The sequence below is a fragment of the Sphaerodactylus townsendi genome, linkage group LG15 (genome assembly GCF_021028975.2).
Source record: "Sphaerodactylus townsendi isolate TG3544 linkage group LG15, MPM_Stown_v2.3, whole genome shotgun sequence".
NCBI lineage: Eukaryota > Metazoa > Chordata > Lepidosauria > Squamata > Sphaerodactylidae > Sphaerodactylus > Sphaerodactylus townsendi.
The window spans coordinates 7,838,458-7,856,998 of NC_059439.1; the positions used below are offsets into that span (position 1 = coordinate 7,838,458).

The 18,541-nt window shown below is 45.7% G+C and overlaps 1 protein-coding gene across 1 annotated transcript in view; it reads left to right on the top strand.

Annotated features, from left to right (window-relative positions):
- Positions 1 to 18,541, top strand: part of RAPGEFL1 (Rap guanine nucleotide exchange factor like 1) — a 76,872-nt gene that overhangs the window by 16,291 nt on the left and 42,040 nt on the right. The window contains exons 2-4 of the mRNA XM_048517588.1: positions 15,469 to 15,547; positions 17,367 to 17,520; positions 18,280 to 18,377. Of these exons, the coding sequence (XP_048373545.1) occupies positions 15,469 to 15,547; positions 17,367 to 17,520; positions 18,280 to 18,377 (331 nt within the window). The remainder of the gene's footprint in view (positions 1 to 15,468; positions 15,548 to 17,366; positions 17,521 to 18,279; positions 18,378 to 18,541) is intronic.

The following is an 18,541-nucleotide window of genomic DNA, read 5'->3' on the forward strand; positions in this document are numbered from 1 at the left end:
CAGCCTGGAAAGCCCACAACAGCCAGTTGATTCTGGCCATGGAAGCCTTCGGCAATACATTTTCAAGACAAAATTGGACTGTCATTTTGCTAAGGTGGCTTTTGGTACAGGAGGACACCACTAGAACAAAAATGCGATTCCACTGGAATTCTTCTACAGTGATTTCAGATGCACTATTTCTAGTATCTGCAAGATAATGTAGGGTGTGGTCATGTTTGGGGATACCTAACCATTAGAAGACAGGGACGTATCAGGCAGTGCTTGTCTCCATTATGACATTGTGTTCACAGCCTCCATAGCGTATCTTTACGGCAGGCCAGAGGAGATGACACTTGGAATCCAATCTAGCAAAGCTGTGAGTAAAGTCTCAAAATGACAGTAAGGCACTGGATGAACTTTTCTGTATTCTCACACTGGTGGATTCTGCGCAGCACACTGATGTGTCTAACATATTATTAATGAATCCATTTTCCCTTGTTTGTCTTCACATTGGAGATTTCACCCCTCCAGGAAGCAAACAGGCCGGGTTGCAGTGGCTTCTCCGAAAAGATCACTAGTTTAGCAATTTTGGGGAAACCTGCATTGAGGGAAATCTCAGGCTGAACCTATTTTGGGTAAAAGCCCTGTGCAAAGTTCTTCCCCAAAACAGGATAATAGCTTCCTCAGCCTGTTACGTTTGGGCTGTGCAGAAATCACCACTGTTTGCCATTTCACAGAAGACAACACAGACTCATCTACTTGTAACCCTTCTTATCTCGCACCAAGCGCCACTGCCTGAGCATGTAAAGCGCACATGTGTATACAAGGTTCTTTGCATTCTGTGTGCCATATTAACTTCCATTAGCTTGTCCAACAGTATATTAGAAGTCAAGAGGGTAACTGAGGGGTTTTAGTTAAAGTAGTGCTTTTAATACTCAATTGTCTTTGTCAAATGTTACGTACAGTTCAAAATGAGTCTCACCAGCTTCAGCATATTAGATAATAAGCGCTGTGCTGCATCATATCTTGGTGGTCATATGAATGCTTTTAAATGCAACCTGTTAAAAATTTGGAAAAATTTGAAAAGACATACCAGCCATCTCCCAGAGTCAAAAATAGAGAAAATGACTTTTAACAGCAAGTGATACCTGAGGAACTGGGTCTGTCCCTTTGTCAGTGTATCAAATGGTTCTTTCATTGTCTTCCCTTCTTACTGGTTTTGCATCCAATGGGCATTTTTACAGAATTGTCTTAGCAGCAGTGGTGAGCATGGACCAGGAATCATAATATTTGAACATAGAAAAACCCCAGCTCCACTGTCCTAAGCAGAAGGCTTATCAAAGGCCTGCTAAGCTCCAAAGGTGGCACAAAGCAGATCTACATGGGCATCATCATCATCATCATCATCATCATCATCATCAAAAACCTTTAATTGGCATTAAAAATACAGAGTCAAAAACAAACAGTGCAAAAATATGAAATATAGGGGAGGATCAGCATACCAGAACCTTTCCCAAGAAATCCGCAACCATCTCCAATGTCACAGATGAGCTATTATTTAACAAAAAAACAAACCAAAGATTAGGAATAGAATGCCTTAATGGAGGAGGGGGCATATGTGGCCATACCTAACTGCGGGAAGAGAAAGTGCCATTCTTGGGACCCTTACATGCAAAGAAGGAATGCTGACAGTTGCATATCTGGGATCCCGCAAGACACATTTATTGTAGTGGTCTGATCTTGCTTTCCAGCCCTCATTTGACTAGCTAGCACAAAATCTAATATGCTCACATGCATGACTCAGAAAGGGGACCTCAAGAAGAACTGGGCCTGGCATGACCGAGGGGTGTCTGGCTCCTGTAAGACTGCCTGTCTGCCTTCTGATGACCTCAGCAGTGGAACGATCCAGCCCCATAATTCCACTGTTGGGTGGGTGTGTTTCTGGGTTTTATATGCTTCTTGTAGGTTGCAGACGCTCTTGCCCAGAGAAGCCAGTCCAATAAAGAAACCTTGCCTGGCCTGTTTTGGGCCTCAAAATCCTGCCAGACCAAAATCCTCGGGAGCAGTGCGCCAGTAAATCACACCCCCAGTTTTATGGGTTGCCCACCCTTTTGAAAACCTTCCCCAACCAGTTCCATGACACTTCCTCGTTACTGTAATGTGTTAAAAGGTGTTTCTCTTTCTGGTCTTGTAAAGCACCTTGTTTTTTTTAAAAAATCCAACCTTGCATATAAATCCAATGACTGTCCTTCCAGCTCCCTCCTTTGATGGAGACTGTGGGGAAAAAGAATGATAGGAGGTGTACCCAGAAGGAGGAATTCACAGAATTTCTGAAAAAGGGTTTATGGACAGAGCAAGAGAAGATGGGCTTGCCAATGGAATTAAAGAATCCACTAATTGCCCTGCAGCCAAACCTGGCACCACTGACTGGTACATCCAGGCAGTTGCCAGCACCCTGCTAAATCAAAGCCCCTCCCCTGGGTTCTCACTTGGTTGCTGTTTTTTTTCCTGACACGAGTCGTTCAACAGTGCCCCCAGCCTTGTTATTGGGGAATGAGATTTATTGACCCATTTTATGGAAATTATTTCTGTCCCACTTTGTATCGAAGGCAGCTTTTGGGAAACAGGCAGTAAAGCGATAGCAATAAAAGTAGATTTAAAACAACAGTCTCGTAAACAGTAATCATTAAACCCAGGGCATAAGCACTACTACACGTGGTTAAGAGCTGGAGACTTTTAATATGTAGAACCTCACCAGTCCTTTGAGTAGAGAAAGCATCCTCTTCCAAAAATTGTAAGATCGCACCCCTGAGCAACATTTTGGATGTTTGATTTTTGGCACCCGAACCCTTCCAAACATGCACATCCACCATTTTGTGTAAACAGGGCAATGCATATATTATCCCATCTGTGAACAGGTTTGGAATGTGTGAACACATATCCTCAAAAAGCCAGTATGCCATTCAGCTGCACCAAAGGTGGAAAATGTTTGGGTTTCTGTATTCCCCCAGACTGAGGACCATGCAAGTTATGAGGGTTAAGGGAAGCACACACAGCTATTAGATATTTTCAATGTGCCAAAATTAAATGTCTGAAAAGAGCTGGAGGTAGGAAAGAAATTGCCATTACTAACCACTTCATCACTGAAACTTATGGTGAGAGTTATTTCCACACAGCAGAAATAAGATGTCCTGCAGATGTTTTTAAAAGATCCGTTTTGGCTTTTTGTGTTCGCTCTGCACGGACAAAAAAAGCTTGGCCAGCCAAAACAGTTCTCCCCTCCCCCACCTGTCAGTTTCATAGTTGCGCCCGCCATTTTCTCCTGCTTGTGATTCTTTGTCCTGCTCGCCATTGGTGAAGGTTTGCGACAGAGGTTTCCTCTGCTTGCATTTCATCCGCATGTGGTTTCACTGTAAAAAGTACATGAATAAAGTGTGTTTTGTCTGGTGATTCCGCACATGTGTTGTTTTTCCTTTTTGTTTGTTTTGAGGATGTCTGCGAAGTTGCAGTGACTCAAATATGCGCATATTGCAGATTCTCATGTTGCGTTGTAGCTTCGCAGACATCATCGTCAAAACAAAAAAAAAGGAAAAACAACATGTATGCAGGAAACTGGAAACCTTCACCAAATGGCGGAGGCAGGAGGCTTCTGAAGAGGGCAGAAAATGGCAGGCGCTGCTGCAATGGAAATGAAAGTAAGAGGAAAAGAGGTGGGAGAAATAAAGCAGCTCCTTTCTGCTTTTATTCACACAGACGAGCAGCAGACGTCTTCAAAACGCCTTCAGAAAAAAAGATTGCTGGTTTGCGATTTGCGAGCAAGATGTTAAATTTCTGCTGTTCACAAAAGGCCATTGACCCCTGGATCACTGTTTCTTGCTGTTCTCTGCATCATTGCCAAAAATGTACTTGGACAAAAATGGCTAATCTGCCACAAGGTAGAAAAATGGATGCTCACACAGAGGGGGCTGCCTGTTGCATCTCTGCATGAATCATTGGCCTTACCACCTTCCATCAGCCTGCACTGTGGTCAAGTAATTCTACCATACCAGTGCATTGTCTGTGATTGGATCATTCTATTATTCTGCATTCAGATACACAGGGGACTTCCCTGCCCTTCCAGCCAAATCAGCGATAAGGACTTTTCTGAGGGTTCAATGTTCTTGTGCTTTCATATTCAGAGGTTAAATTGTTGTGGGCCTAAGGATGAAGCGTGCCTCTCATTCTTTTTCTGAGGGAAAAAAGTGTGCCTCAGCTTCCAACACATCACAAGATTCTCTGTAAGAATGAGATTCTTTTGTCCCTCTCCCCAGCACTGAGTCAAGTGTAATTGTGAAGCTGGTGTGTGGACAGGGCTGGCTAGCTTGAAGTTGGAGTCTGTGCCCAGGCAATTCTTTCTCATTACGAATCTGCACCCTTGCCAATTTGGCCTGGATTCCCGGCTCCTTCAGGCCTTTTCTCTTTCTTGGGTGCTGCCTGGCGCAAGGGAGAAGGAAATCTCTAGCTCCTCAGCCTGGCTCCCCATGGTCTATTTTCCCTTTCCAATTAATTAAGGCTTAGCTCAGTAACAGGCAAGAAGCCAGGCTGGCAAACCAGATGGATTGTAGCGTGTGATGAGCTCTGTTGAATGAATGGTGTTTGACAGTGTCCAGCGTCTGCCTACGACTGAGTAGCCTTCCTGGAGGAGAAAGCTGGATCTGTCCAGTACTGGTGCCATTTGTGACGTATTCTTTAGGGTGGTGGGGAGACCGGCTTTACCCCTATCCGGCCCAACTACGTACAGGACTCAGCAAACCCTTACATGCACTGCTGCGATTGTGACCCCTGACTTAAGGGTAATCCATTATCTGTTTGCTGCAGAGGAGACATGAAACGAAGGAAAATTTTAAATTACTAATTACAACATTGACATTCCCTGAGTTACAGATTCACTGAAGGTGCATACATCCACATGGTAAGTGCACAAACCATGGGGCATCCATGAATGGAAATGACTGAGGAGAGATTTATACCTAGCCATTGGTTTTGGCTTGCAGCTTGTAACATACCTGAAGAGGTGGTTCAGAGTCAAAACGTTTTACAGTACTTTCATTCTTTAGTTCATCTGTAATCCCCCCCCTTCCCCCATGCGCGACAGCTAATGCACTGTGGTACTGTAAAAGTTTAGCTGAAATTTTAGCAGTTGTTTGTCTGCTGCTACATCTCAGGCTTCTAGAAATGTGAAATGGACTCCCTTACTCTAACCACGAGAGACAGTGTGGTGTAGTGGTTAATAGTGGCAGACTCTAATCTAGAGAACTGGGTTTGATTCTGCGCTTCTCCATATGAGCTGCGGACTGGTGAACTGGATTTGTTTCCCTGCTCCTACACATGAAGCCTGCTGTGCATAGGCAAAGCAAGTACATTCTTGGCAATGACCCCTTGGTTACTGTGCCAGGGGCACGCGTGCACGCCCTGCACCCCTGCCACAGTGCCATCCACCCCACCCCCACTCCGGAACGGCCCTGGAATGCCACGCCACTCTCCCTCTACAGCCTGGCCATGCCCCCTCCGCTGCTCTGCACATGGCGTTGCACCCCACCTGGTCCTGTTGGCGCTACACCACTGCCGCTGTGTGACCTTGGACTAGTCATAATTCTTTCCAAACTCTCTCAGCCCCACCTACCTCACAAGGTGCCTGTTGTGGGGAGAGGAAGGGAAAGGAGTTTGTAAGCTGCTTTGAGACTCCTTAAAGGATGTGAAAAGCGACTGTAAAAACCAATTCTTCTTCTTCTGTTTGGGAAACTCAGGTAGCTAGAATGCAAACGGCTGGGGTATTGGCTTGGACCCTTTTCTGTGACTTCCTCAATACAGTGGTTAATCCAGCTGATCCTGAGGCATCCTTCCCTTGATTCAGAAGCATTTTAAGGTTTTCTTTAGGGGTGTCTGCATTAGATTTGAATCCCTTTGTTTGCATAACAATAAAAGTGGCCAATTAACTTCCTCTTGTCCTCCATTCTACCTCCTCCCCACCCGAACCAGACAGTTCTGATTGTCTGGGAGGCTGGCTTTAAGGAGCCTGCGGTCTTTTGATGTCTCGCTTATGCTGCTGGATTAAAAATTCTGACCTCCTTTCTCTCTGCTACACCCTCCCACCTCCCAATATATTGAAGCGACTCCAATAGGATTTTCTTGCTGGCGAAGGCAAGGAATTCACGAGAACGTTTTCCTCCATTGTATGGACCAAGCAAGGGGGCAGGGGGTGGGGAATATATGGACAGAAGCAGTGGGGGGGTTGGTTGCTCTCTGGTTTGTACTGCTGCATCCCAGAATCAGCTAGTGTTCTGAAAACTGGTTTGGTATGTGTAAATGCATTAGTACATTTCTCAAATGTCCGTTCCTGGCAGCCACAGGAAGCTGCCCCACAGCTCAGTAGCAGAACACATATTCTGTAAGTTGCATGGACACATGAAGCTGCCATTTGCTGAGCCAGTCCCTTTCTCCCACAAGGTCAGCATTGACTACTCTGACTGGCAGCTGCTCTCCAGGATCTCGGGCAGAGGGCATTTACATCCGTTGCACTCAGATTCTTTTAACTGGAGATGCTAAGGATCGAACCTGGAACCTTCTGCATACATGAACCGCAGCCCCTCCCTGATTCAGTCCCTGACACTTCGAATCAAAGGAAGATCTCCAGTAGCAGGGAGGGGGATGTTATCTGCCTGAACAGAGATGTAGATGATACAAGACATAAGCAGCAGCTCCACATCCCGTCCTCTTCCTCCCATCTCTAGCAATTTGTAGGGAAACAGAACTCTTGACATGACAGAATCACACCCCAGAGTTCCCTTCCTTTATCCTCATTCCACTTTGGTGGCCGCCACTGCAGGCAGGGAGCGGAGGTGGAGGGTTGCAACTTCTTATTTCATGTTTTGATTCCCTACTCGTTGTCAGAGCAGAGTGGAGAAAGAGATGGCCTGGTCTTTCTTGTATTGCCCTGCTAGGAAGGGACGCTCTGTTGTCGAATAGAGGAATAAAGACCCCTTGATTATGTCCTTTCCCTCCCCAGGGAAGAGGAGTGTAGCCACACGTGACTGAGTGGTTAGAATGTCAGGCAGGGGTCTGGAAGACCCTGGTTTGAATCTGCACTCTGTTGACCTTGAGCCAGCCATGCTTACTTAGCCTAACCCACCTCAAAGGGTTGCTGTCAGGATGAAATGATGTCAGCCGCTTCAAGTCCCCACTGGGGAGAAAGGTGGAGGACAAATTAATGAATGACTCAATCAATTTTAATTACGGTCATACACCAGCATAAGGTAAATAAGATCCAATTAAAAGGATAAAATATATTAAAATTGTAAACATATATTTAAAATAATCTACCGGCAGAAGACAACTGGGAGCACAAAAAGATATGGGAACATAAAGGGGATGGGATAAAAGCATAAGTATTAAAAAGAAACAAGGTATAAGGGAACGGCAAAATTAGCAGACATATAGTAGCATTAAGCCTGTTTTGTAGCACAGACCATCCTGTGATGTACTGCAAGTGCTGCTACACAAAACCGGGCAACACTGTATGTTATAACAGACTTGGTATGTGCAAGCAGCAGGGAAATATGCAATTGGAATGTGTGACCTGGAAATCTATGCAGCAGCAGAGAAATGAAACTAGTACATATATTTTATAGTACTCCTATTGGAGAAACACGTGTAAGCAATGAAATGTCAGCCACTAAAGAAACAGATGCAGAGAACTGTTTCTGCCCTTCCTTCCCAAAAGAACTCTGCTCCAGCTACCTCAGAATTGAGGGGTGAAGGGAAGGGGACTTTCTGGAACAATTTCTTTGGTCAAGTCGCCCAAGTGGGGGAAGTCACAGTACTCTGCAGGGGCCCAACTCCCTCAGTGGGAAGGCCATTCCCTACTGGGCGTGCACTGCCGCTGAACGCATCCAGGCAGTAGCCAATTCCCCACCATCAATTAATCGTGTGATACTCGTGAAATATCAAGAATTCAGGAAGAACTCCCCACTGCCTGATCGACGAACAAGGATCCATCGCGGTTCTGACCCTCATTCTCCCCCGTATCTCGTATCTTTGCTGAACCTGCTTGAAAGTACTACTTTTTCAGAAAACACGTCTTTGATCCAGTTTTGGGGGGGGAGGATTGCGGGTCTAATCCTGGTTCAAATTTCCTGCCTTGGAGCGTGACGTAAATGCCTTACAACCAATCAGTGCACGTGGTGCTGTTTTCACGAGAGCACCAGAGAACGATAACCAACCAGAAACTTGAATGGGGAGCTGTGCTGATGTGATGACGTCATAACATGAGCACGTTTTTGCAGGGGAAAAAAAGGTCCTGTCCCAACATGGCACAACAGCCAATCAGGAGAGACCCGCCAAGCCGATCATGTGGTAGTGGGGATTGTTACATTTCTTGAATCTGAGATAGACCTAGATGTTTTCACTGGAAACATGCTGCGGTGGGGAGGTTGAAACCTCGATGAAAAGGTGCAGTTTATTTTCAAACTTGGTTTGATCTAGATTGAATTTCCCGGTAGGGATTCGGCCAGGAGCACAAATTCAGGAGAGGATGAGCGTGCTTTTCTTGGGGCAACAAAATACTTCATCTGACCCTCCTGGGAGACAGTGGTCTAAAAAGCCAGACATAAATATTAATAACAGGTCTACCCAGAACATATTGTTGATATCATCAGTATTATTGTGATCAACGTGTGTGTGGTCTTTTGCAAAGCAATGAGAAAGATCCCTGTCCCTGGAGCCTGCAGTCTGAAATTTGACAAGTGGGAGATCATCACAGAAGGAAGAGAGGGAAGGGGTAGGCAGGGATAAACAAGAGAAGAATACGTGTTTTATTCTAGTCATACATGCTTAGTTTCAGCAGGCAAGAGAACTGCTTCCTGTCAAAGCGGATCATATCAACGGTCAGACTTAGCATAAGGCAGTTTCTCAGTGGTAAATATAACTGGCATTCTGGAAACTTAAGAGCTGTTCCTGTCTTCTGCTGGAAATTCCAAACAGATAATCCAGTGTCTGTTTGTTTATCTACTTCATTTCTGTCCCACCGTTGGCATATCTGGGTATGTGGGCAAACAACCCAGGCGCCACATTCATGTGTCAACAGGGGTGGGGTGCATTGGGCCAGTTCCCCTCTGCCATCTCCCAGCCACAGCCGCCAGCCCAGCCCAACTGCCCATCATCACCTTCTCCGGCCCGGCCGCTCACTGCTGCAGTTCTAATGCCCACAGAGTGCTGATCCTGGGAGTAGCCAACCCCATGTCGTGGCACTGGGGTGGGGCGGGCCTGCCAGGAGAGAGGACAAGAGAGAAGGGAAGGACTGCTGCTGGTGCCCCCAGCTTCACCGTGCCCTCCATTGCCAGTGGGGCAAATGAACTCTGTGCCCCAGCTCCTCCCAGCTGAGCCAGTGAGCCTGGTGGGGCTGCCACCACCATATATTCTCTTTGGGCAGCTCAGCTCGCCACAGTCCAGCAGCTGCTGACCCTGGCACTACTATGGCGGGAACTTGCTCCAACTCCACTGCCCTGGCCCATTGTTGGGCGGCTGAGTCCTCCCCCTGCAGCCCCTTAAAGAGACACCAACCTGGCAAGGCCAGAGAACATGGGGAGGAATTGCCACTGGAAACGGGGATGACTTGTGGCTGGCGAGAGAGTGGGCAGGCCAGCGAAGCTGAAACCTGCCAAGTTGGGTGCCAGGCACCAGGAGAGTCAAAATTGAATTTTTGCACCCCTTCCAAGTGGCAGCAGCAACAAGAGCAAAAGTTGCAAAGGTGCTTGTGGCACCTGAGGAGACCCCAGGAGGACACCAGGGGCAGCAGCATGCTCTGTCATCTGGCTTGGACTGAGGCAGGATGAGGCGCTCCCCACTCCAGCTGGGCAAGCTGATGAGGATGAGGTTCTGCCTGGCGCTGGCCTCCTGGCCATGGAGCGCTGGGCAGCCTGTTTGGAGCCGGTGGTTTCTGCTGAGGTGGGAGGGCATCCTCTGAATTGCAATGAGTGGCTGGCATGTTGCAAAGGGAAATACTACATATTGTGGCCTAGTTGTGGGTGTGTCCGCCCCTCAGTCTCAGACCTGTGTTGGAGTAGGACTTCCTCTGAACCCCGGAATCTGTGTTTTCATGTCCTGTGTCTTCAGAACAAGAGGGCCCTTGAGTATGTGCTGCTAGTGTTAAAAAGCTGGGGGCACAGTTTGAGAGTTTCCCCTGGGTGCCATTCCTACAGGAAGGGGCCCAGGTCTCCTGCTGGGCAGGCCAGAAGGGGTTGAGTGCTGGCACGGGCTCTGGCTCTGGAGGGTCAGTGCCCTCCCTCAACCTGTGGCGCCCACCTTAAAGGGAGAATCTGGGGTCCCCAGTTTAAACACCATTAAAAGTGATGCTGTTTGGGGATGGATCCCGCCCCCCCAAAAAAACCAGCATCGCTTTCAATGTTGTTTAAACTGGAGATCCATCCTTTAAGATGGATTTAAAAGGAGAATCTGGGGTCCCTAGTTTAAACAACATTGAAAGTGATGCTGGAATCCACCACCCCCCCCCCAATTTTTGCGCTCCCCCCGGCGCGCGCCCGGTGCAACGCACGCCCCCGGCCACCCTGGTAGTTATGCTTCTGCCCGAATCTGCCTAATTTGTAGTTGCTGAGCTAGATTCGGCTAAAGATTTCCATTCAGGCTAAAGTGCTTGCACTGGCAGAAGAATACCTCTCTGGGAGCTTGTGCTACATTAAACCTATCGCACACCAACTTGCATTTCCACTTGTGTGAGATATTGTGCAAATAATTACCGGGTTTTGCAATATATCTAGTAGTAATGCTTTGGCGAATAGGGCACTTCCAAATGTGTTTACATGTCAGTTCTTGTGTAGCAGGCCCTAGTCCTCCACCTGCCAGTTTTGCCTGTCTAAATGGGCCCTGGAGAACATTGTGTTGCCCTGTTAAAACTAGTATTCAAGCTACCTTTCTTGTGGAGTGTACAACAGTTATTTCAGAACATTTCTGCTGCATGCAGCCCAATGAAACAGACATTGCAATCTTGATTGAGTGTTCCTCATTGATTAGTTCATCCATGCAGTCTACCATTTTGATTGAAAAGTTAGTATTCCTTTGAGTCCCTATTTATAGAACTATTTCCCTCCTGTATCCCTTATTTTAGAGCCATTTCATTTCCCCTCATTCATCATCCTCTGACATACATTAATGTACTATAAACTTCAAGCAAGTTTTAAGCTTTGTTGGGTTCAGCGGCGCAAGTGGGATTGCGTCAGTAGAGAAATCTCTGCCCTGGAGGAAACTTACCCATCCTGTGGTGCAGAGCACCAGCGAATAATCACCCTGTGACTGGCCCCAAATCACCCAGCTGGCTTCCATGGAAGGATTTAAATTGCTTCTCCCACAGTCTCATCTGACACTCTTTAACTTCTATACCACGTGCGTGGTCTTCTCCCCTAAAAAAGATAGAGAAGGATGCTTTTGAACGAGTGAACAAACTGCTAATATTGAGTCTGTTTTTATGTATAGGGTTGGATCTTACAGAAAATCTCTGCTAATGGGAGGAGACTGTCACCAATTTCATGCTGTTTCTGCCCCACCCCTGTACAAGCATTTCAGCGGGCATTTAGGGATGTGATGCGGAGGAGGAAATTCTCTTCCTCAGATGAAAATCCTATCCATCAGTTGAGATTTACCATGGGACCCAAACCATTAATTCTGTTTCTGATAATGTCCATATGTTATATTAGCCCAATGGTATGATAATGGTTGTAAAAAAATTAGTACAGTCATCGTTCTGGGGAGAAGCTGACCTAAACACACACATGCACACATATTCTGTTCAGTTATTATCAGCTCTTTCCCCTGAGACAGTTTATAGAAAAAGCAGTTAAAATCTGTTATTCAAGGCTCACAACAGAAATAGCTAGTTTGTAGTCAGGGCTCCCAATTCACATTAAGAATGAAATAATTTCTAGCTTTTCTAGATCAGCCTGGTGCTGAAAGGAGGCAGGAGGGATGGGTTGTGAATGGAGCTTTAACTTCATAATTTTGAGGGTGTAGTATGGTGGCTCAATTTTAACGGGAATGGATGCTTAGGCGGATATTATGACATGTTTGTAGATTGATTTTGTGAATGTATAAATAGCTGACACATTTGTTGTTTGATTAGAGCCAAATTTGACATGGGGTGTGTTTTCTGCAGGGAGTGTCTCCTCATGGTTTCGGTTGTTACTTTAATGCACCCACAGGAGGTTCCATGTTTGGGTTTTTTCCTTTCCCACAGGAAATAGCAGGGGGAAGGGATGCATAAATCATTCCTCATGAACTGTCTTCCTGATCTAAAATTCCCCCCAGCTGCTTTTCGGCTCACAGGGAGGGGGGATTTTGATCAAGAAAATGGTACTGGGGCCAACGGTTAAAACCCTATCTCCCTTTCCCCATGGTTTCAGTTAAATTTGAAGCTCCTCCGTGGCTGCATTTAAACTAAAAAGCAAAACAAAAAAACAAAGAAAGCCAAACTTGTCAGGAGGCGCTCCTCATGACTCCCACGTCACGCTTAGTTTGGTCCTTTATGTTACACGCTCATGTCTGTGCATGTGCATTTTGGCAGTGTGTTCCCCAGGTTTGGCATTTCAAGATGTATTTTTAAATTATACAGATCAGTAAAAGATCAGGGCTGCCTTCCCGGAAAGGAGAGTTGTAAACCACAAATCCCAAAGTCTGAGACACATGATTGTGGGTGCCTCATGGGTGGGGTGGCTCTTTCCTCACTCCCTGGCAGAAGCTTTATGGAATGATTTGTCCGTATTACTTTAAAAATAATTCTTTATTATCTCATTGTGCCAGTTTGGTATGTTTTGGCTGAACCAGGTGGGTGGATGATGTTAGTGTTGTGAAGAAATGAAACGTATTTGTGGACATATATTGAAAATAATGACATTCTCTGAGGGAATAAAATGAGAAATTTTGCCTGAGGAAGAGTAGATTGAAATGCTCATTCTTTTACCCCTGCTTCTGAGGCAGCGTTTCTCTACCAGTATCTTGAGAGGCAGCCATGATGTTTGGTCCCTCATCTATGTAATTTCAGGAAAGTCTTCTGTAAGTCTAGAAAGATGACAAACTGCCACATGTTGTTTTTGTGTCTGTCCCATGTTCTGTAGGCCAGGCATATGCTGGGAGTTCTTTGCTGGGAATGGAGATCTGCAGAGGGGGCAGTTCAGGACTGCAGGGTGCAAAGAGGGAGCTTAACCTCCCCCCCCTTGCCCCACCGAGCATCATTTTCCTAGCCTAAAATGGCTCCAAAGGTTGCTTTTTGGCCCATTGGGGAAGCTTATATGTAGTCCATCAATCCATCTACATTTCCTCCACAGGGCAAATAGCTTTTCCCCATGCATGATAGTCCTAATCTGAATGACACCCCTACACACTTGGGTATTCTGTTTCAGCCTGGAAAGCCGATCAAGTTGGATGGGGTTGTAAATAATTTATTGTTGTTGTTTTTCCAATAAAGCTTTTATTATAATTTGCAAATATACATAAAAAAATTAAGTTACATTATTCTTTGTCATCTCATACATTTACAAATGCCTTCATACAGAAATTAGCAAAAATCGATAAAACAAAATCCCGTTACTGTTGGAAGTGCAATAAAAAGATAGGCACATATTTTCACCAATGGTGGAGTTGTAAAAAAGTGAAAAGGTTTTGGAAAAAAATTCATAAAAAAGTTCAGAAGATCTTGGGTCACAAATTCCAAATGTTACCTGAAAATTATTTATTGGGAATTTTCCAAGACAATGAGAAAGTAGATAACATTAAATTGTTTCTGTACTTCTCAACAATAATTTATTGTTTAGGAAGGCCCAAACGTGGGACCTGAGGGAGGTTTGTAGAATTATTACTTTCATACAGAGAGTGGATAGAGAGAGAACTTATCTCCATCAACATACTAGAATTTGGTCACTCCAGCAAAATTGGTTGACAGTGGACTGAGACTGGTTGAAAGGAAGTCCTCTTTCCTACAAGTGTGTAATAGAATCCACTGCTTTGTTATGTAGCAATACCAATGACCACCTGGCTGCCAACCTCCAGGGATTGCCTGATCTCTTGGCTAGAGATGAGTTCCTCTGGAGAACATGGCTGCTTCAGAGGGCAAATTCTGTGGAAGAGTGAACTACTTTCTACCGCCAGACCTTTTCTCTGATGAAATCAACCTCTCTCTTGCACTTTGCAGAAGGAGCCCTTTGGGCTTTGTCTTATAGTGTGTCTAATCTGTGTGGGCTCAGAGTCTGCAGATTGTGTTCAGGTGGGTGTGTTCCCTATTGCACAACAGAGCACATGAACTGTACTGTGGGCTGTCCCATCTAATACCACAGTCATTTTGTGTGACTTAGAATTTTCTGGAACAATGTTGTGCTAGATTTTCTAGCATCACACCATTCCTTGTTTCAGAGCAGGAATCCCTAACTTTGTTGCGCCTGTGGGCACTTCTGGAATTTTGAGAAACGGTAGTAAAGGGCCAGTTGGCATTACAGGAGTATGGTTAAATGTAGGTGTTTTTAAAGGGACTGTGCAAAATTACGATTACAGTGGTTTGTTTGGATATACATAATTATGTTATTTATGGGATAACTTGGTTATGGAGACTTTAATGCCCTAATTTTAATATAAGGATTGTATTTATATAAAGTTTTAATTGTTTGTAAGTTTCCCCAAGTCTGGCTATTTTCAGGGATATTATAAATATAACAAGATACGTAAATAACATAAATAAAAAATGCAAGTTATTCTAATTGTTTATAGTTTCTATGACATACTGTAAGCCTTCATATTGTTATGGCAGGCCGACATGTGGCAGGGACGCTCATGAGATGGCTCTTTGGTCTTGGGAGCTGACTGGTTACACGTTTCAAACAGGGAGAGTTTGCTGTTTGCACAAGGCCAAGAGCCATAAATAAGGAAATCTGTGTGTAGCCAAGCCCACGGGCACATTGGCTGTAACATGCCCATCCTGACAGGGGTCTGTGCTTTGCTAGTTAGTCACCCGGTAGGCAACAGTCCAAGTTTCACTGTTCATTTTTGCCCCGTTCCATTGAAGACCATTTGGATTTTATTACCAAGATGGAGCAAGTGCCAGGAAACCTATCAGTGAGCACCGAGGGGACAGCCCCAACTTGGGGCAGGGAATGCCCGGCCTACTCTCATTGTCTACCACCGCACTGAGTGGTGATGGGGAATGTTTTAAAAAAATCTGATGCTGGTTGTGGCATCACGTAAGATTGCCAGCCCCCAGGTGGTTTTATGGTTTTATACCGCCTCCCCTCCCCTCCCCTCCCCAAACCCTATGCAGCCTTAGGCGCCACCTCCGTATTCTCCAGGCATTTCCCAGCTGGGCTCTGGCCTCAAGGAAAGTTGGCGGTTTCTTACTCTAATTGCTGTTGGGATGGGGCAGCTGAATAATCTCTTTCTCTCTCCCTTATTTTCTTCTCTTAGACCTGCTTCTTGATGACATTGTCCTCACCCACTCGCTGTTCCTGCCCACGGAGCTGTTCCTGCACCAACTACATCAGCAATATCCTTTCCACGTGGCACTGGAAAAGTCACCTGAAAGATGGTGGAGTCGGGGAGAGGTGGCACCATATCATTCTGCCATGTCAAATCCGTGGGGAAGCTCTGTCCCTCCCACGCTTTCACATTCTTGGGGCAGAGAACTCTCTGGATTATGTATTTCCGCATCTGCTCTATTACAAGAGAAGAATGGAGAGTTGATTAACATCCGGGGAGTCTCTCAGCCTCAGTTTTTCCTCTTAAAGTAAGAAGGTGGATGTGAAAATTAGGAAGCGATGCTTGGTGAAATCTGGAAAGCCAGAAAGGGGCTGCAACTAGGATAGTTTCACTTAGCTTCTTGCCCTTCCCTGGTGCTAGAAGAAACTGAATAAATTATCCTGAATGAGCAATGATATGGAATATTATTTTGCTAATATGGTGATACTATATCCCATGTAGTAGCCAGCGTGGTGTAGAGTTAAGAGCAGTAAACTCTAATCTGGTGAACCAGGTTTGTTTCTGTGCTCCTCCACATGAAGTCTGCTGGGTGACCTTGGCCTAGTCACAGTTCTCTCAGAACTTTCTCAGCCCCATCTTTCTCACAAGGTGTCTGTTGTGGTAAGGGGAAAAGAGTTTGTAAGCCCCTTTGAATCTCCTTACAGGAGACAAAGGCAAGGTGTAAATCCAACCTCTTCTTCTGCATAGATTTTTTGCTCCTTATCTGTACTTCCTTGGAGAAAGGATAAAACATAAATCTCATACTACACATATACTCAGACATCTTCCCTAAGGCAAACAGTGACATTTCCAGAAAAAAATGGTGAAGCTTGTAAAGAAATTTGCTTAGGCCTAGTTAATTTGACAGGACAAATAGTATCTCAGTTTGGTCTGTTTTAGTGGGAAATTGCGCAAAGCAGTCCTATGAAGAGTTGCTCCAGTCTAAGCCTACTGGAATCACTGGGCTTTAATTGGATTAATTCTGCATTGGATTACATTGCTAATGTCACTCTGGTTAGTTTGAAACAGCAGGTAGCAATTAAGATGCACCAGTCTTCTCTAAATATGAGACCAATGTGTTCAAGAATGTATGCAGAATGCCACCTCCTCTGGTTCTATGAGTTCTCAGTGACAAGCTCAACACGTAGAGTGACATTCAGTCTTGCAATCGCTGTTCTTTTTTAAAAAGCTGTGCATTTTCACAGAGTTGTTTTGCTTATCATAGGATGGAATCATAGCATCTCAAAATGGCAGCGGTCTCAATGGTCCCTGATTTTGCAGCGCTGTTCCTGCAATTAATTTTATTTATTTATCAAATTTATATCCTGCCCTTTCCCCGCAAACATGCCTTTCCTCCTCCTCCTTTTTAGCTTGTGAAGACAGTTGAAGGAATCTGGCACTCTCAAGATAGCTTCCAGAGACAGCAACTGTCATTTTAGCTCACACTTTCATGCCATGCTTCTGCTAAGGAGCTCAGGTGATGTTGTCCACCCCAAATTTTATACTTACAACAATCCTATGAGGTAGGCTCAGAGAAAGTGGCTGTCCTGCAGTTAACTTGTGAGCACCGTAGCTGGATAGTGGATATGAACCTAGATCTCAGTACTCCATATCTGGCCACTGAACCACACCACTGAAGGCAGCTGGGATCCTTGGAGAGACTGACTTCATTACATATCCCATGTTCCAGTTGGGCAGTTAGCAGAAGAATATTTCAAATAGATCCAATGCGGATTATTGGGATCATTGGTGTCCTTTGATGTGCTAACATCTAGATCCAAATCCCCAGCCCCCGTCCCCAAAAACTGTACCTTTTCATGATTTACCCTTGACTTCTTCGCTGCCACCTTCATAACGGCGTCGACAATCCCTGCACCCCCCTGTTGGAAGGACGGTGAGGCCATGCATCGAAAAAGAGCTGTTTTGGTTAGCTTGCTGCATTTTCTTGAGACTTACAAAGGGATCTTGCAGGAAGAGGAGAAAGCAGGCAAAGTAATTAAGGTATGGTTTTGCTGTCCAAACTTTCATTCCCGTGAGAATTAAGAATTTCCATGTTTTTTGGAAAAAAGAACCAGTGGCCCAAGTGGCCTCCGGAGCGGGACAGCCAGGCCAGGGGAGGGGAGGGGAGGGGAGGGGAGGCCAGCTGCTGGTATGCCAAAGCCTCCCGTGAAGTCAGGAAGGTCATGGTGGGCCAGGAGAGTCCAGAGGGGGCCATTATGGCCAGCAGCAGAGGAGGGGAGCGCTGGGCAGGGGCACCTCTCCACCGCAGGGGCGTGGGGGGCAGTTTTCTGCCCTCCATGTGATTAAATGGGTGTTGCCTGCGGACATATTTCCCTCTGGGTGGGACGCCCCTGAATGCAAGCTGTGTGTGTGTGAGTGTGTGTGAGTGTGTGTGTGTGTAGTGCCATTGAATTGCAGCCCAACTTTCAGCAACCCCAGCAAAGGGCTTTCCGAGCAAGTGAGAAGGGAAGGGGTTTGCCACTGGCTTCCTTGGCAGTTCCCCATTCAAGCACTGACTCTCCTTATTTTCTGAGATCCAATGAGATCAGGCTGTACCACGCTGCTTTCCCTCCCACATCTGGCACACCAGGTATTATTGCAGCCATCTCCCTAAAAAATTCCCAACCTGCTTTTCAGGGATGACAAGCTAATGTTTTGTGCCAGGGTGAGTAGTACCATGCGAGAATAAACCGAAAGTGCCCCTCTGCCCGGGCATCAGAATACAATTGTCTGAACCCCTTTCTCTCACTTTCCTTCTAGGATCTGTATTTGCTGATCATGAAAGACTCGTCTCTCTACCACAAACTGGAAGATGAAATTCTGAAGTTACATCAACTTGTGGAGACGGTGGAACTCAAGTAAGCAGAGAAAACAGGCTTCTTTGCATGACTGTCTCCGGCCCCTCCCACACATGCAGAATAATGCACTTTCAATCCACTTTCACAATTGTTTGCAAGTGGATTTTGCTATTCAGCACAGTAAAATCCAGCTTCAAAGTGCATTGGAAGTGGATTGAAAGTGC